The following is a 19,083-nucleotide window of genomic DNA, read 5'->3' as shown; positions in this document are numbered from 1 at the left end:
TTGATTTACAAATTCAGTTTGCCTATCGCTAAGTGAAATTCTACAGTAATTTCTCCGAGAATTATGTTATCTTTGTAATAATAGTAAAAAGAAGGAATCAGGAATGTGTCATTTTGTCCTCTCTGGTAGTTCCAGTGTTAAATTTTATTCGATAAAAACTTGGTACAGAGACTGACCTAGTGTTGCATAGGCAACGCTTGTCTAAAGACTGACTGCCCTTGCTGCTTCTCCTCGGTATTTAAAGGATTCAGCTTAAAGGAGTGGTGGAAAAGGAATTTGGGAAAACTTGACCTGTCGGTTCGTTATCTTGGAATTCCATCGCGCAGTCCCCGAATTGTGGAAAAAGGGGAATATCGTAAGATGCATAAATTTTACGCGACATTGTCTGCGAAAGGAAAACTGTGTAGTGACGAAGGGAGAAAGGTACGTGCCGGATACGTAACTTAGATGCGTAGATAAGGGATGATTTAGGGTTAGAGGAGGAGACGAAGGTTTCAACACAAACGACAAAAAATCGGCGACAAAGATCTCAGGAGCTGACGACGCATTTTCCTATTCGCTCGGCGGCTGGCCCGAGAAAATGGCGACCAATTAGGGACCAGAATCCTCGGAGTCTGTGTGTTTACCACACGAAGTAACACAACGTATCCCCACCAAGTTAGAAGGATCTTAGGCGTCAGGCGTAGAAGTTGTTAAAACAGTCAGTCTGCCATAGTACCCGGAAAGCAACAGGTAGTGTGGATATGTCCGAGAGCATCGTTGAATGCGGCGCGATCGAGAAAATCACGTGGTACGATTTTTCAAAGTTCAAGATAAGGCAGCCGGACTGCTGCGTGTTCAACTCTTTAAATACGCTGTGCCACGGGATAGTAGAGTCCTTGACACATTCTTTACCACGGATACAGAAAGGGTTCCCGCCGAAAACGTTAGGGATTTGTAGGAGGTGCAGACATTTGTTGTACAAGGTATTCTTTTTAATTGAAACATCTCTGATTATTCGAGGGAGCTGGTTGAACGTGAGCGATCGTGGATTAGGGGACGGAACTGTAGCGTGATGGAAATAATATTTTGAAAGTGTCAAAAGTTATCAGATTGTCGTTAGATTGTGATTAGATTGTCATTGACGAAAGGTTCTTTGAATTATTGGTAAACGGTTAAATATTTAGTGATTGAAATTTCGTTCGATTTGAAATTCGTGGTAAATGTGTAGAAATTTATTTGATAAAAGTGATGAATTTCGTTTCTTTTGATTGCTCTTCAATGTGTGTTGTAATTTTCTTACAATTTCAGCTGGAAAGTAGAAGTGTGGCTATTGTATAAGTCTAATAGGAATTCATTGAAATGATAGTTTAATCTATATGATGAAACGTTCGTGATTCTTGCTTCTCTGACATTGCTGACATAATTATTTTTGGACCATGATAATCGTTAGCTCATTCATTCTGATTTGTTTTGTCGCGGGAAATATGTTTGAAAACTCAATCAAAGGAGGAGATATTATCATGTGTTTACATTTGTAAATGCTAGCCAGTTGTTTCCAAACTTCTCCGGTTAAATATGGCGTCGTTTATTCATCATTCTTTTTGATACAATACGTACATAATAATTACGTTACTGTTTCATTCAAATAGTAGAAATTTTTAACTCGTTTTAATAATAATAATAACAATACAATAGCTTAATTTTTCGTTTAATTTCATTTCATAATTATTATTATTCGTTACTCATAAGACCAAATGAACGGTCATTTCATTGTTATCAGTAGATGAGCTTCGAAATAAATATAATTTTAGACTGAACGCGTGAATATGAATAAAATTCCTTTGTCTTTACACGAATTATTGATAATGAAATAATTATAGCAATCGTAGTAGCGAGGAAAATAATAAGATAACGGGTTAATAGTAATTAAATACTAACTCGCATATTTTACAAGTATTATATTTTAATAATAATTATTATATAAGAATATTTTTCTATTTATATTATATATACAGGTCCCTTTTATAAATAATTAAGGATAAAAATCTCACTTTTGTAACTGATGCATCAGGCAAATGCATAGCATGAACGTATCAACATATGGAACATTGAAATGAGATAATTTCATTTTAATTTATGCAAAATTTTTCTTGCACAAACTTTAGAACGACAAATAATACTGTCAAGTGCGAAAGGTTAAAATTTTCAATTTTACTACCAAACTTTTAAATACAAACAAAAGTGTAAAGGATTACAACCATCGTTGACATTCGGTCTTTCATCGTTCAACCGCGTCGGACACTGAAGCAGAATATTTACATAAACATGTAAATGGTTACGTTTTCAATGCCGGTTGCTTTAACCTCTAAACTCTGTTCACATAATAACAAGGACTCGGTCGGAGACGAAAGTCCCAACGATACTTCTATAATTAGATAACTGAACGCTTGGTAACGTGTAAAATCATAGAAACACTGAAAAACTTTCAATGACATTGCGATCGAACAACCTACTTCTTCAGATTATTTCCATTTTCTCGAGGACCAGTTTTATTTATCGCACATTCGGAATAAGTATAATTAAAATTTGTACCTTGTACAAACTGAGTGATCCCTCTTGCGATACGATCTGTTTAATCGCGTCCCATGTACCTTTGTACTTATCCGGCATCGTTTGCAGTAGAACCTTAATTGTATCTAATGGGTGACCGGACAACACTGTAAAGATACCGCCGACAGTACCGGCTGCAAATTAAACGATTCGCATCCCATTAATTCTCGGTTCGGAATTGAAGAGTGTCTGCAGAAAAAGTTGTGAGTGCCAAACATCAAATTTCCCGGGAGGAGGAAGAAAGTTAACCCTTTGCAGACTCGTTTCTGCAAACATCCGCCCGTGATTGATTTATCGGTCAACGCAAGCTTTTATCAGTCACTTCCTGAAATTCCTAGACACTGCAACTGCCGTGCTTCTATGCGAACAATTCTTGTATACATTCGTAAATTTAATGTAAATTAACACGTTGAACGCCACGGGGGTGACCGACGACCCTAAACTAAATAAAATTATTATAGTTCATTAAGTGAACATTGATTATTTGAAAACATTTCTATATTATAATTAATTCTACCTAGTGCACTAGCGTTCAGCTAAATCAACGTGCAATAATAATGTAATTCAATCGAATGATTTAATATTATATTCTTTCCATTTTGTGTATTTTGGTCTATGAAATCGCACAGCATTCAACGTGTCAATAATATCAAAATCGCAGTCTCGTCCGCAAAGAGTTAAAACATTATGTATCTTAATAACTTCATCCTTCAATATTAGTATTATGAATGACTACTATTGATGATTACTTACAAGAAAAAAATTGCGCTTCAATTGTATACTGCGGGATAAGAAAGAAAGTTCAGTTTTGGCACTTACAGTACTTTCTACAAGAACGACCTCTTCAGTTTTCTCATTTACGTAGCTACCTATCAAATATTTCGCAACACTCTCCTCGGACATTTCAACCCTTTGCACTCGAGAGGTGAGTTACGGTCACCGCTTGATTCAATGCAGTTAAACTATAAAATCTGATATTTAATATTGAACTGTTTATAATGCATTGGTGTGAAATGTTGGGCTAAAATAGCTTTGTTTCTCAATTTACTTGTGATCACTTTTTGAGTTGATTTAAACAAATATCGTCTTCGTCTAGTTAGAAAATGTTAAGTATTTAGAAATACTTCCGAGTGCAAAGGATTAAGCTGCGGCGACGCATGCAGAATCTTCTAATAACCGACGCGATGAAAGCGCACATTTTTCTCATGCTCAGATTCGAGTTAACTGAACCCCTCGAGTTTCTCATTCGATTCAACGTTATATTCATCCCGATTAATTAACGACGTAAAATGTTACTCGATACTTCCGCTTTCTCCGAGTCGAAAATGCCGTTTTTCATTGGATCAACGGAAGGAAAGAAAATTGAATCGAACTCGATGGAAAGGAAATAATTATTTATTGAATAACGTGGATTTAATGAATTTCAATGTAACGTTCGGTTGTGTAGGAGTTAGGGGTTCTTGGAAGCGATGAGAAGTTAATGAAAACGCGCATGTACGGTTCAATAGGTTAAGGATGTATACACAAAAGGAATGGAGATGCCAATCAGTAGTAAATTATTCTTTTGTAACGTACTAATTCTCGCGACTAGTTTGACTAATTACCTATTACGCAATCGTGTGCCCTATTCACTGTAGCAGAACGAAATAATTAAGAGGAAAGAATTCTAAATAAAAATTTCAATTGCGAGTGACTATTAGTGATTATTAACCCCTTGACCTACAATCTTGTCAGACTGGCGATGAAAGTTTTAAACTGAATTCGAGAAATCTAAGTGTTATTTCTTTTTTTTTGGAATATAAATTAAATATTACTTTTCTGTTATCAATCCTTAACCTTTGGACTAAATATAGACATAGAACAAGCATAAAAAAATCTTTCTTTTACTAATAAATTATAAATGATACAGTAATTGTATCAATCATAGTTAAGAAATAAATCATAGGACAAGAGGTTAATGAAAAGCTTTTGATACATTTTGAATTCTGCCTTTATAGACATGACTAATACAACAATCCTTGTTATAGTAGTCATTGTCGGTTGAATGAACGAAGCGATCGACAACCCTATCTACACAGTGTCCCAGAAAAATCAGTTAGCTTCGTCTAAGGCCACAGTTTTAGACTGAAAAGTTTTCCAGCAATTATGAATACTACATCAATGATTTATTGTCATCTAAATGAAATTGATTTCTATGTATTATAAATGTTTGTTTTAAGTGTGTGAACGATTATTCCTACAGTGAGGATTGTTGCATTAACACTAGAACTGCTATACCATTCAAAATGATTGCTTTCAGTTTTCTTGGTTTTCAATGATTAATACATGAAAAGAATTAAATACTCGAAATAATTCTGAATAAATGGTTTCACTTGAATACTATAATGAATGTTGAAGAAACTGAAAATAATCTATTACAATTTTTATGGGGATTACATGTCAATCATATTAAATGCCCGGTAGCTCTAGTGTTTATCACGCTGCGTATATAGAATTCAACGTATTCGAAAACTTTTTATAAATATCTCGGAAACTATTAGTTGATCGCAGTTGAAATTTTATATTCAGATGAGAGCGTCATGCCATATTAGAGCCTAAAGAATAATCATTTTAATTGGCCGTCAGTATTTATCACAATGTTTCTATCTCGCTTCCGCTCGCATATTTATCTTCTTACTTTGTCGAGCTGCGAAAAATAAAAACAAGCTGTACAAATTAAAGCGAGCATTATGAATGACATAAAATACAACTAAAATATTTCTGTGCACTGCACATGTAACATAGCAATGTTTAACCGTTTGAGAGCTAAACAAATTTTGTGGATATATACGGAAAATGCGAAAGTGATTGGGTGTGTATGAAAGAAAATTCACTCTTTGCCCTACAATATCGTGTCAGGCACGTGGTAAAGATTTCAAACAGAATTCAACAAGTATAAACATTACTTGATTCTTTTGAACCCAAATGAAATATTATTCTTTTGTTATCACATGTTATACTCCAGAGCAAACACAGACATAGAATGTGCCCAAAATTTGTCTCTGTTTCCAATGAATTATCAACCCTTTGCACTCGGAAGTTTCTTACTAGAAATATTTAACATTTTTTGGCATTTTTTAAGGCGAAGACGATATTCTTCGAGACTAACTCGAAGAGAAATCACCAATACATTGAGGAACAAAGTTATTTTATTCTAATATTTCGCGTGTCGAGGTACTATACAAAGTTCAATTAAATATCAGATTCCATAGTTTACTCTGTCAAATTAAGTGGTGACTGAGAGTTACCTCCCAAGTGCAAAGGGTTAATAACAAAATAGTTGTATCCATCAAGGTTCTGAAATAAATCACAGAACAAATGGTTAAGAGTAGTTACCTAATTCGATCACGAATATCGTATTACCACGAAAAGTGATATCAAGAAGTGACATTTAATCAAATAAATTTACTTTGATTTATTTCTTGAAAAACATACTAAGAAAATTATAATTGATACTGATAAAGAGAAACTTTATCGCGCTCCCCGCAATTTTGGCACAACATAAGAAGAGCGTTACAACGCGGCACTCAAACGGTTAATATGGAATGCGCTTCACGACTATATTTCTGACAATTGCTACGTTTGAATTTACATACGGTATGCACGGTAGGGTTTTTGAAATCATGGGTTTAAGCTGACCCAGCGTAGTTCCTCGAGATAGGTCCGGTAGGATAAACAGTTTGAATTAGGGTAGTCGTTAAAGTCTCCAACGTTGTGGACCTACTGAGCATTATCTTTTGTCAATAAAGAACCTGGGACTTATGCATAAATAATGTTTTTTACAGAGATAAATCCAACTTATCCCTCGGACATAGATTTTCCCGCATTCCGGTAGAACCTTTTTGTTACCAAGAAAAAGTTCAGTTACCTTTGTCGAAGACAAACGACTATTGTTTTAAGTTGGGACTCGCATGCCGTGTACACCCATTAAAAAATCCTTCGTCTTTTCCCCTACGGTACTGTGAGTATTTACCGGTGTCTTCATGCAGGAGTCTTCATCACTATCGAAATGTACTTCTCAGGGCTAAGGCGTGTTGTTGGAGTTTAGGGGACTCGTTATCTGTTCCTAAAAAACTGATCCTTGAACCGAGATTTAATCAGTTTTGATAAGATAAAGAGATTTCCGCTGTAACTGAACCTTCGTGAAGGCTTTCTGGATACGATCATTCCGACTTAGGAATCCCTTTCGGCGAGGCGAAAGTGAGATCGGAAAGCGTGCATCATAAAGGACTAATCATCTATAGTCTTCGCAGGTATCCTAGGGCCAAGTGGTAAGGACCTATAGGTGCAACCCGAATACCTAAAAATCGGAAAACGTACAGCTGTAAGCCACATACTTACGTCGGTAGTTTTAGTGTTAAGACATTACGGGGATTAGCAAGTTGATCACTATGGATGTGTGTTTATCATCTTTAAGACGCCGTTAGGACTTGAGTTCTCTCTGGCTTTACTTTTCGTAAGGATTAATCCTTTGCTTGATCCGGAACCTCAAAGGATCATTGTCTTTCTCTGGGAAAATCAGGTAGGAGAAGTGTTTCCACGTTCTTCGAGTGGTTAGTCTTCATCGTAGCTCCAACATCTGTAAACCAGCTGGAGATATCGCAGTGATTCATGGACACGCTGTTTGGGCAATGCGTCGTTATCTGTGATTCGGCCATTCACGTTTCACCAGTCCTTGAGACATTACCTCAAAGGCAGTCTCTCTTGCTTTGTCTTATTCTGTGTCGTTGCAAGTGATTTCATTAAACCTTTCAGACACCTACTACCACCATTTTATTGGAAGTACATATTACTAACCCTCTGCACTCGAGAGGTGACTCTCAGTCACCACCTAATTTCATACAGTGAAACTATAAAATTTGATGTTTAACGTTGTACCTTGTATAACTCGTCAATTTGAAAAATATTGAAGTAACATAGCTTTGTTCCCCGATGTACGTATGATTTCTTTTCGAGTTAGTTTCACGAAATATCGTCTTTGTCTCATCAGAAAGTGTTGAAATATTTCCCGTGAAAAACTTTCCAGTGCAAAAGGTTAATGATGCATTGATTAACGGCCCCGTGTTGTTTAGTTAACACACTATGCACCGGTTTAAAGTTGAATTTTGCGGAAATGTGTGCTGAAGGACCAGGCGTCTGGTATTATATATCCGGAAGTACTTAAGCATTTATAAGACCAGCCATAAAAAAATTGGTTGAATATTTCAGGTTGGCACTTTTATTACTATTTGCACAAATTACCAGTCTTCAGCATTAGTTATTAAAAACCGCACCGGTGAAATAACGCGGTATAGGGGTCTAATTTCGCACAAAAAGTGAGAAGGGTTGAAAATCAGTAATTTACACATACGTTCAACGAGACGAATCAGGAAATACCATTTAAGCACGTGCGTGAAGTTCACGTATGTTTGATGCTTCAATCGCAGTTACTGTCACATTACGGAAACTATTATTTAACTGTTATTCACCTAACTCGTTCTCTTTGAGTGGAGAATAGTCACCAGTTATTTTCTATGGTTGCTTTTTTTACTCGGCCTAAAAAAGTCGAACTATCCGAATATTTCTAGTATCTACATGGCAGGCAATCATCCGCCATTTTCTAGTCAGAGCGATCATCCTCACTGCGTCTACGAAATGGCGCGCACAGTCCGTACCTTGAACGTTTATCTGCATTTTTCGCTTTATCTTTTATCAAAATGACTGCGCTTGAAAAAATTCGCTTATCAACAAAGTAAAAAAGTACGTATTTTCATAAGTTATGTGACAATAAGAGCCAGCTCGTGTTTTTAACTCGTTAAACGCTGAGTTACCGATGACTCGCGCTTCCGAGTTACTTGACAAAAATCGTAACATGCAAGATAACCGATGCCGAACGAAGATGTTTAATAACATAACGAAGTTGATAATAGCGCACTGCAAGGATTGCAACGCCAAATAATTAATAATTGTCTCTGCTTTTCTTCGCCACAAAGGAATAACTCTACGAGAAAACGCTTAACACGTTCGCTACCAGTGTTACGTATTTGTGATGGCCGTAATCCTATATTTCGCATAACGAAAATAAAATTAATCCAATAGATATTATTATTAGAAATTATAAACTACGGCATTATACTTAGGAACCCGATGACTCGTTTGCTTCATTTTCCTAATATTTCGTTTAGATTTATTGGATTGAAGAAAATATAATTGAGGAGACCGTCACTGAAATAAACGCTGGTAGCGAACATGTTAACCTGTTAATGTTATAAAGTTTTATCGTTTTCGGGACGTTTGATAAATCCAACATTTAATTACAGTTCGTTACTCACACGATCCCAGCCGACCGGCATCTGAACGGGTAAGAGAGCCAAGAGGATTCGGCCGCACGCTCCACCTCAGCTCGCGGCTCGGCCAGTAACAAAGAAACTAATTCCGCCATTGCTATCGCGCCGAGCGCTGCGAGTGGACGTCTCTCCTTGCCTCTCTGCCCGTTTCAGACTTGGGCTGGCTGGGACCATGTAAGCAAAAAACTGTAGAAGTTTGTTCGGAATTCCCTCCGCTTATCGTTCTGTTACACATGAAAACACTCCTCTTACACGCTATCGTTCAAGCGCAATCTCATGGCAACAATAAATTGCATAATGAGATCAAAGTTTATTTCGTATATAGCCCTCGAATGATACAGTATGTGGTTAATTTCCACTGCTGCTTAAAAGTATGTGGAGATTCACCATTCTCGTGGGATCCTGTTTCGTGCAATGTTCGAATTGAACAATTGCATTATTCGAATATCTTCAATTGTTGTCTTAAATAGTTCAAAAGAAAGACTTTATTCACACTAGAACTACCGAACAGTCAAATAGACTTTTTGAAATTTTTCTATGGGAACTCCAATAATGCTACTGTTGAGATTTTTATCGATTTACAATTCAGTTTGCCTATTGCTGAATCAATTTCTGTAGTAATTTCTCACAGAATTATTTGTTATGATTTTAATGATTATTAAAGCAATCGGGAATGGGTCATTTTGACCTATCTGGTAGTTCTAGTGTTAAACGAACAAGCTCTATTCGATTTTACAATATTTAGTAACATCGTAATCCGACAGTCGAAGAATACTCGATTGAAAATATTGTTTGTTTGGAGAACACTACAGGTCGGTCACGGTCTCATGGGGTTTTTATAGTCTCTTCTGATGACAATGGGAGTCCTTGGTCCTTGTGTTTACTACGTTATGCCGAATTCCTGAATATTTTCATTATCTCGTTCTCAGCTATTAGTCATCACGACGTGTCTCATTTTGTGCGGGATGCTGGCGCGGCGTAATGAGAGAAATAAAAGTACCAAAATAAATACAAGTTTGTCCTTGTGTTCTGTAAATTTATATTGTATGCGTTGTATGCAGATGATACCAAGCTTTTTCATTCTTTATTTCGCGATAACCGTATTGTTTTAATAAGATCTCTCTTCTCGAGATTAGTGTAAACAATGAAAACATTAGTGGTGAAAATACCACGACTTATAAACATGGTTATATAATCACCAGATGAGAAAGTTATATAAATGTCCTCTGTTGTCATTGATGAGATATTTAGCGAATTATTACACAAAACATAATTACACTCATTAAAGGTTCGTATATTTAACTTATATTGTGTGCAGTATCCGTTTACAATTAGCTGCATACTTCTATCATCAAACCACTCGACGCTTATGATAACCAGTAGCACAAATATAGCGATAACTCTCCCCTCTAAAGTAGATTAATGCGGAATTCAAATCTACAAGCTTGTTGTATTAATAAACCCGAACTTAAATTTCGCTCACGCCGAATAGTCTCACTGTCACAAGTGTTGATCAGGAAAAGTTGTTATTATACCATTCATTACACTCTTGTCATCCATACAAAGCTTCATCAAAATGAAACAATTATATCTTAACACGTTCAGTGCCACGTATACTATATATGGTACACGCTAATTTCTGTAAGAAAATATTTTTAACGTTAAAACTACCAAGCGGTCAAACTGTCTGTTTGAAATTTCTGTGTAGAAACTAAATGGTGCAACTATTGAGACTTCAATTGATTTGCACTGTAGTATCCGTATTACTAAATCAATTTCTCTAGTAATTTCTCAGAGCATCCGTTAGCTTTTCAATAACTGGAAAAAAAAGAAATCATGAATGAGTCATTTTGGCTTACCCAGTAGTTCTAGGGTCACATGGTCACGGATGGTATGCGTTACACGGCACCGAGAACATGAACAATATGAAAATACATCAAAATCACCAAAAACTCGAATACAACTCAATATATTATTTAAAAAATCAATACAGTTCATAATTTAAATATAACCGAAATTTCTGTGGCACGGAACGTGTCAAACAATGGAACACCACGATTCGGAAAGCAGTGAAAACTGCGAGAAGAGATCGGAAGATTTCGCCGTGATTCATGGAAAAATACTCACGATTCCCCGCGATTCCAAGAACCCCCCATTTGGTTTAAAAAGAAGAGAAAATAAAAAAGAAAAAAAAATGTCTCGTATTTCATTGCTAGTTAGATATCTCGTTGCATCGAACGTGCTCGAACGCAGGACGTTTTGGGGGGGGGGGGGGGGGGCAACGTCGGGGAGGGGGGAGAGAGCAAATAGAGATTCTCCGCAACGCAAAAGCCCGAGGATGCGCCGATCGGAATTCAAATAGCCAACTAATCGCCAAGAGAAGCGTTGTCTATAGTTGAACGGGTCGCCGATCGTCTTCGCTTTCATGACCGAATGTTCCGTATTCTCTTCAGACGTGTCTCTCACCGTGACTGCTCTTTCCCGGAACAACGGTAGCACTGTCCTACTGCTGCGCGCGAAAACATTGTTGCTCCGACACAGGAAGGACCACGAATAGTAATAATAATCCTCGCTGGGTGTATCAACAACGATGACGCAAACCGTGAAAACTGAGGCTATTAAATCAGTGAACTTCAGCAACCTAGTGTTGAAACAGTGGTTACACCGTGTCGGGACTGTGCGCCGTTGCAAACTGCTCAGGAAGGTGCGATTCGCTTCTACAATTACGATCTTTCCCTCTTTTTTTCCACTCGCGGCACGAGAACAGAGACGTTTTTTCGTTTTCTTCGAGCGCTACTTCGAAGTACCGGCCGGGACCCGTCGACGCGAGAGGGTCGCCGGGGAAAAACAAACGAGCGTACAAACATAAATGCCGATCGTCGACGTGCGCGCTCGGCTCGTTTGTTTTTTTCCCAATCTTCCCCTCTCTTCGAGTTTCGTTTGCTCCTTCGGGAATATCGGGGAAAAAAATAATATTTCCGGGCGACCATGCGGCAACGGGGATTAAATCTTGAGCTACGGTGGCGATTGTTTCAGTTGAAGACGGAGCTTCAGAACCATGGACTCTCCCAGAAACAGGTGCAACGAGGTTTGATTCAATTGGCGAAGAAACCGCGCGTGGTTCTCGAGGGGGAGCCAATCGCGAGGAGGTGCGGGTAAGTTTACAATCCTCTTGGTTGTTCGCCGCTAACAATCTGAATATTCGGTTATCAATTACGGGGAATCTCGCGACCGGTCTCCGCGTTTTCGGTGTGATACTGATATTCGATTTATCGGTTTGACAGTTGATTTCTTGACGGACGATGTTGATGGATGAGTGTGCTTTTGGTAAACATTATTCGGCCCGGCAAGGAACTGCGAGTGTGCGTTTTAGAGTGATAAAGATCTACCTTGTCGACCGTTGATATTTGATCTATAAAAGTTTGTTAGACAAATTAACTCGTGTACCAGCGTAGGATTACTATTTTAGATTTGTTGTATCGTATTTGTAAATATTTTATTGGGAGTAAATTCAATGGAAATTGTTTCATAGAAAGATAATGAATATGTAGGGAAGAAGAATGAACAATTTTTTTCAAATATTGAATTGCAAAAGGTTCCTTTGTACGTTTTCATAGTACACGTGTATCATTAAATGTTCGTTTAAAATTTCTTTTGGTATATGTTGTTAAGTTATATTTTAGGATTATTCTCATTGATACGAATTCGATTATAATTGAGAAGCCGTGATGCTTGTACAGATGTACGATTCCTCGGTGTATACTGTTCCCTTTTTTTTATTTATCAAGTATTGGAAAAACAAATACGAGTTATCGTAAATCATGGCTTATTTTTATCGAATAATATCTTATTTACCAAAGCGGACGGTTTAATCTTGGACTAATGCATACTGCATTAATGTTGTCGTAAGATGTAACGTTCAAGATATCATTTGGCTTATGTTAGTAATAGTACTTTGCACACTTTATCTTTAATGCCGTTTCTTTTGCATACCCATGTTATACTACGTGAGTATGTTTTATTTTTATTTCTTTAACGAAGCAATTTCAATATTCTAATACTTTGGTTAATTTTATTACACATCTTTAAATATATAAAATTCAAAATAATTTGTTCGGTTTTAGTTATTTAAATTAATTTTATATATAATTCTGCTTTGTAAGTGTACCGATTTTGTTTATCAAAATTATCACACCATAGAATCTCAGAATTCGTTGAATTACGTTAAATCGTTTCTAGTCTTAAGAATAAGATTAAAAAATATAGGTGTATAACAACATCAGTATTACTTAATTGTTTAGTATGATGCGTATATGTGTGTGTTGCGTGTGCGCGCCAGCGTGCACGCGAGCGCTTATCTATACATATGTAAAATTATAAAGTATAGTTTACTGTTGCATTAATATTTTAAACATATCAAATTTCTGTTTCAGATCAAAACAGGTATTCTTAAATGACAATGAGGAAAAGTCCATGGAAGTTGCCATCAGCTGCAAAACTGATACTGCAGTTCTCCAACATCAATCAGAACCAATGCCTGAATATGTACAGAAATCAGATACAATGAAAATTGATACCGAGAATAAGTACAAACAAAATGAAAATGAGGAAAGTATAAAGTCATGTAAAACAGATTTAACACAAGGATCATTTGTGACAAATAGAAACAATAAATCTGGAATTAACATGCAGTCAGCACCACATTCTTCTGATAAAACTTCAAAACAATTAGATTTGATTAATGCTGTAAAATCTAGTAGAATCTATACATCAGAAAGTAAGGATTTCTCTGTAAATGTGACTACAGATATCACATTTAAATTGCAAAACTATTTAAATAATGAAACATCATTTTCAAATAGGAAATCTAATGAAATTAAAAATTTAGTTCTAGATATTAAAAGTGATGTTAATTGTGTAGCACATGAAACTTCTAGCTTAATATTTCATGAAAGTGATGAAAATTTAAACAATTTAGGAATTCAGGATAAGAAAAATCATAGAAAAATAAATTCTAGTTCTTATTATGATAAACAGAATACAAATTTCACTAAATTAAATATTAATAAAAAATTGGAAGCTGTTGAAGGAGATACAAACACTAAGGCACATCCCATACTTGTTAAAATGAAACATTCTCTGCAAGAAAATTATGAAAGTAAAACAATAATAGATACTATTCCAAAGAAAGATTATAATGAATGTAGTGATATTAAAGCAGGAAATACACAAGTAAATTTGCATAAAAGAAGATCATATGAAACAATCAGTGTAGATTCTCAGCAAAAAAGAAAAAAAATACATGCACTAACAGATAAACCTGAAACAATTAGTAGAAATAAGAAGAAGAAACTAATAAAATTTCGAAAATATTTTGGCGAATGTTTATCTATTAGTGAAGATGAACAAGAACAAGGTATTTTGCAGACGAGTTTTAAAAGAAGAAAGAAAAAATTCTCTGTTGATTCTTGTGATTCTGGAGTGTGTATCAATGAAAAAAATGTAGCTTTTAATTATGAAGAAAGTTTAAGAGACATTCAAACAACTGTACCTGACTCAATAATAATGCAAGAAGAATTTAAAGAAGATATGTACAAAAAGGCTTTTGTAGAAACTGATGCAAGTAATACATTACAAGAAGATAACAGTAGGAATGAAAATATTAAAAGTACTGATCAATTTAAAGATGTAATGAACATTATTAATACATCAGAAAGTAGTGCACAACTTGAGAATTCAACAAATACTATTGAACGTGAATCCAGTAAATCAGAGAGTAGAACACAATTTGAAAATGCAACAAATGTTATTGAATCTGAATCCAGTAAATCAGAAAGTAGTACACAACTTCAAAATGTAACAAATCTTATTGAATCTGAATCCAGTAAATCAGAAAGTAGTACACAACTTCAAAATGTAACGAATATTATTGAATCTGAATCCAGTAAATCAGAAAGTAGTACACAACTTCAAAATGTAACGAATATTATTGAATCTGAATACAGTAAATCAAAAAGTAAAATGCAACTTGAAAATGCAACAGATATCATTGAACCTGAATCCAGTAAATCAGAGAGTAGAGCACAACTTGAAAATGCAACAAATATTATCGAACCTGAATCCAGTAAATCAGAAAGTAGAGCACAACTTGAAAGTGCTACAAATGTTATTGAATCTGAATCCAGTAAATCAAAAAATAGTACATGTAAAGTAAATAATATCCAACTGGATGAGAATGTAGTGAATACAGAAAGTGTTACCATAAATAATGTAACACAAAGTGCAGAAATGCACGTAAGTTTAGTACCTTGTAGTATTTCAGAATCAAAAAGTGAAGAATGTAATGCAGAAACAGTTGGAACTACATGTCTTTCAGATTTTCAAAAAAGTGATTTAAATAACCATGATTTGAATGAAATTCTACAAATGAACTTTAATGGTTGTCAAATTACTTCAGATGGAAATGTTCTAAGTATTCAAGAAGATATTACTGAAAATATTGTTAAGAAATATATGAATTTATCTAATAACGAAAACTCAACTTCGAAATTGTTTACTGCAAAAGTATCAAATAGTAATAAGGATAAAGAAAGTATCGGGTCAATATTAAGTGCAGTTACAGAAAATAGTGAAACAGTGACATCTTTTGACACAAGAAAGGATATTGAGACTGTGTCAATAAATAATACCATGTGCAATACATTAGAAAACATAAATGAAACTGCATTACAGGAACCTCAATTAAAGATTCCATCTAACCAAGTTCATCAAGCTAGACTAAGAGTATTATCAAGTTCTGAACTTGGTTCTAGGTGGTGCCCTACACCCGTAAATTGTTCTCTTCCTTCTAATACGAAAGTATCATCAAATAATCATTTTGAATCGGTTACAACTACTTCACCGTTATTATCTACATTACTATCAGAAACAGTACCTGCAATATATGCATCTGCATTTATCGTTCCCACATCAGTTCCTGTATCTACGTCAACTTTGATTGAAACATCCATACTTTTCAATAATACAACAAAAAGTAATTTGGACCCAAAGATTTCAAGTTTTGTACACTTCACTTTATTGAAGATATATGGTATAATTCGACGCATACGTATTTCTGTACAGAACATCAGTTCGAAATATGATGAGTTACTGTGTTCAAAATTTAAAGAATTAAAAAAGATACTGAAGTGCAAGGATGATGTGTCTCTTATTCGTGATATTATAGTGGCACTTAATAGAAAACTGTTTGAAATGAAACCACTGAACTTACAGGAATTATTTCATTATACACCATCATTAGAAACTTTATATATGAAAAGTATATATAATAAAAGTGTTAATCCTAATGAACATCAACAAAATGTCACATGCTATCTAAACGAAGCACCAACTATTACGAAGAAACCAACATTACATAAAAACATACTTTGCAGTACTACACCTATGCAGACAAACTTTCAAAACATAAATCACATGAGCGCTAGGCAACAGCAAAGTACTTTAAATTTGAATCAAGCATCTGTAAATATGAAACCTAAACATCCGCAAACTCTTCAGGAGAATGTTCTGCTACAAAAGAATAATATTATTCCAAATAATACAACAGCAGATTGTAATATGAAGTCACCATTAAATATGCAACATACGAATTACAAACAAAGAACACAAAAACCATTTGGACAGCAGAAAACGTCACATGTATATATGGCTAAGCAGAAATCAGTATCAAATGTAAATGCATCTCAGAGTATTTCTAGGCAACAGCAAGTACCAAATTCATTTATGAATGGTAATCAACCAAGACAATATCCTTACATGCCAACAGTCAATACATATGCCAATCAACAGTATATTCCAAATGTTGCTTATACGCCTGAAGCAAACACATTTTACACTGCAGGTCCAATGCCTGTACCAAACTGTCCTGTTCAACAAAATATGAATCCAGCTAATATTATTCAGCAACAAAATGTTAATATACCATACAACAAGCAATATCAAAATATTAATTTCACGCATACAATTCCATTACAAAACATTAATTCTGTAAATCAACAGTTTCAAACAACTTTGCATAGACCACCAGTATACAATGTAACACATGGCACTTCCCAAACACAATTTATGTCACAAATATCTCAAAATACACCAATCAATAATTATATATCACAGACTCCGCAAACAGGATTTGGATCAGTTATATGTCAACCAACATTAAAAAGTGCACAACAGAATGAGCAAATGTATCAACAGATACCTCTGCAAACACAAATTAAAGTTCCCTCAAATTTTCTATCAGTGCAAAAAGTATCACCAGCTTCTTCATACTCAGAAAAAAGTATAAAATCTACAACTATAGAAAATTCAAAGGACTGTACAACAAAAGCAGGTAATATAACACAAATATCATTAGAATCAATGACAAAACATTTCAGTATATTGAAGTGTCTTTCTAATATTCAAAAAATTATGCTGCTGAGACAATTAAATATTTATTTTGGCTGCACCACATGGTTAGAACAAGAATTTTCACAAGAAAACTGGCAAAGAATTCAATCTGACAGAACACTATTACTTAATTTTCATACGCTTTTAAAACATAATGTGGATAAGATTATGAAGGATCTACAAAACAAACATCAGCTAAATATGTCTAGAAAAGATTCGTTTACATATACTATGACAACTGATGATCCAAAGGAGGTACGAATTGCTCAAGAGAGTGGAGTGCATTGCGAAGTAGATACTTCAAATGTTAATCAAGTACAAAGTAAAGCAACTAATTGTACACCACAACAAAATTTAAATGTCACAATAGTAGAAAAACAATCTGTAGGGGAACAGGAAACAATGAATACTTCAGAAAATATACAATTGACTGAAGGATCACAGATAAAAGTTCTCCTGAATTCTCCATCAGTACAAAACGTAGTATCACCACCTTCTTCATGTTTAGAAAAAAATATAAGTTCTACAGTTATAGAACATTCAAAGGACTGTGCAACAAAAACAGCTAATATAACACAAGTATCATTAGAATCAATGACAAAGTGTAACAATGACCCTATGCCTGAATCATCAAAAACCAAGACAACATTGAAATATACTGAAAATTGTTCAAATGAGATAGGAAAGGACTTGCAGAATATCACAAAGGAAAGAACTTTAAATGAATCAGAAAAAGTACTTGAAAATATTTCTTGTGCAATTGAAAAAGACGAATTAATTACATTAGGTTTAGAAGAATCTAATATAGACATGTTACAGCAAAATCCTCATCTAGTTACTGTAAAAATTTCTTCTGATAGTGATTATGTGACAGTTGTGGATTATATTAGTGCTCAGGAATCTACAAGTATGTCAAAGACTGAAATAATAAAAGATTATGAACGGTTACAAAATGAAGAATTAAATACATTACCTGTAAAAGACACTACACCTAAAACTGCACCAGTATTTACAAGTCCAGACATTAATACTGAACATTCTAATGATTCAGATAGTGATATTTTTATAGTAGAAGAAAATTCTGTTACTTGTATTATGGATGTTAGAAGTATTTCACTTGAAGCATTTGAGAAAATAGAAATAGGTAATAATAAATCTACAATTGTAGAAGGAAATATTGAAGAGGAAGAAATTAAAGTATGTTTATATTGCAGTAAACCCAGTAGTGTAGTATGTTCAATCTGTTTAGAAGCTAAATACTGTTCAAAAGAATGTTCAGGGTTGCATTGGCAAGAACACTATAAAACTTGTAAACCTGTACAAAAAAGTATGTATTTATAGTTTAAAATGTTATATTAAACACCCTCACTTCCTATTTCCTGTTCCCAACATAAGATACTTCTACTGTGACTCTGTTATGTTAAACAGTATTTATTGTTGCTGTTTTGTACTAAAATTTAAGAATGTTATTTTTTTTTATATGAAACTACTTTTTTAAATTATTACATTTTGTATAACTGCAGGAAAATATAAAGAATTGAAAAAGAATTATAGTTAATTTAAATATTTCTTATTAATACATATTATTAACAACTAACTTGTAATATTTAATTGTTGTTGGTAAGTAATCTTGTTTAATGATTAAAGAAATATATTTATGATAAAATGATTCAATGTT

General features: G+C 34.6%; 1 protein-coding gene across 1 annotated transcript; it reads left to right on the top strand.

Annotated features, from left to right (window-relative positions):
- Window positions 1-696: 696 nt before the first annotated feature.
- LOC116430539 (uncharacterized) lies at window positions 697-18,972 on the top strand (the record flags this gene model as incomplete). Its single annotated transcript, XM_076371863.1, has 4 exons — window positions 697-732; window positions 807-965; window positions 11,994-12,112; window positions 13,391-18,972. Coding segments are annotated over 4 exons (5,670 nt in total), but the record flags the coding sequence as incomplete, so codon positions are not given.
- Window positions 18,973-19,083: the final 111 nt, after the last annotated feature.

Source organism: Nomia melanderi, chromosome 11 (genome assembly GCF_051020985.1).
Source record: "Nomia melanderi isolate GNS246 chromosome 11, iyNomMela1, whole genome shotgun sequence".
NCBI classification, from domain to species: domain Eukaryota; kingdom Metazoa; phylum Arthropoda; class Insecta; order Hymenoptera; family Halictidae; genus Nomia; species Nomia melanderi.
Note: the sequence above shows the minus strand (reverse complement) of the source record. Positions and strands in the feature narration are given on the sequence as shown.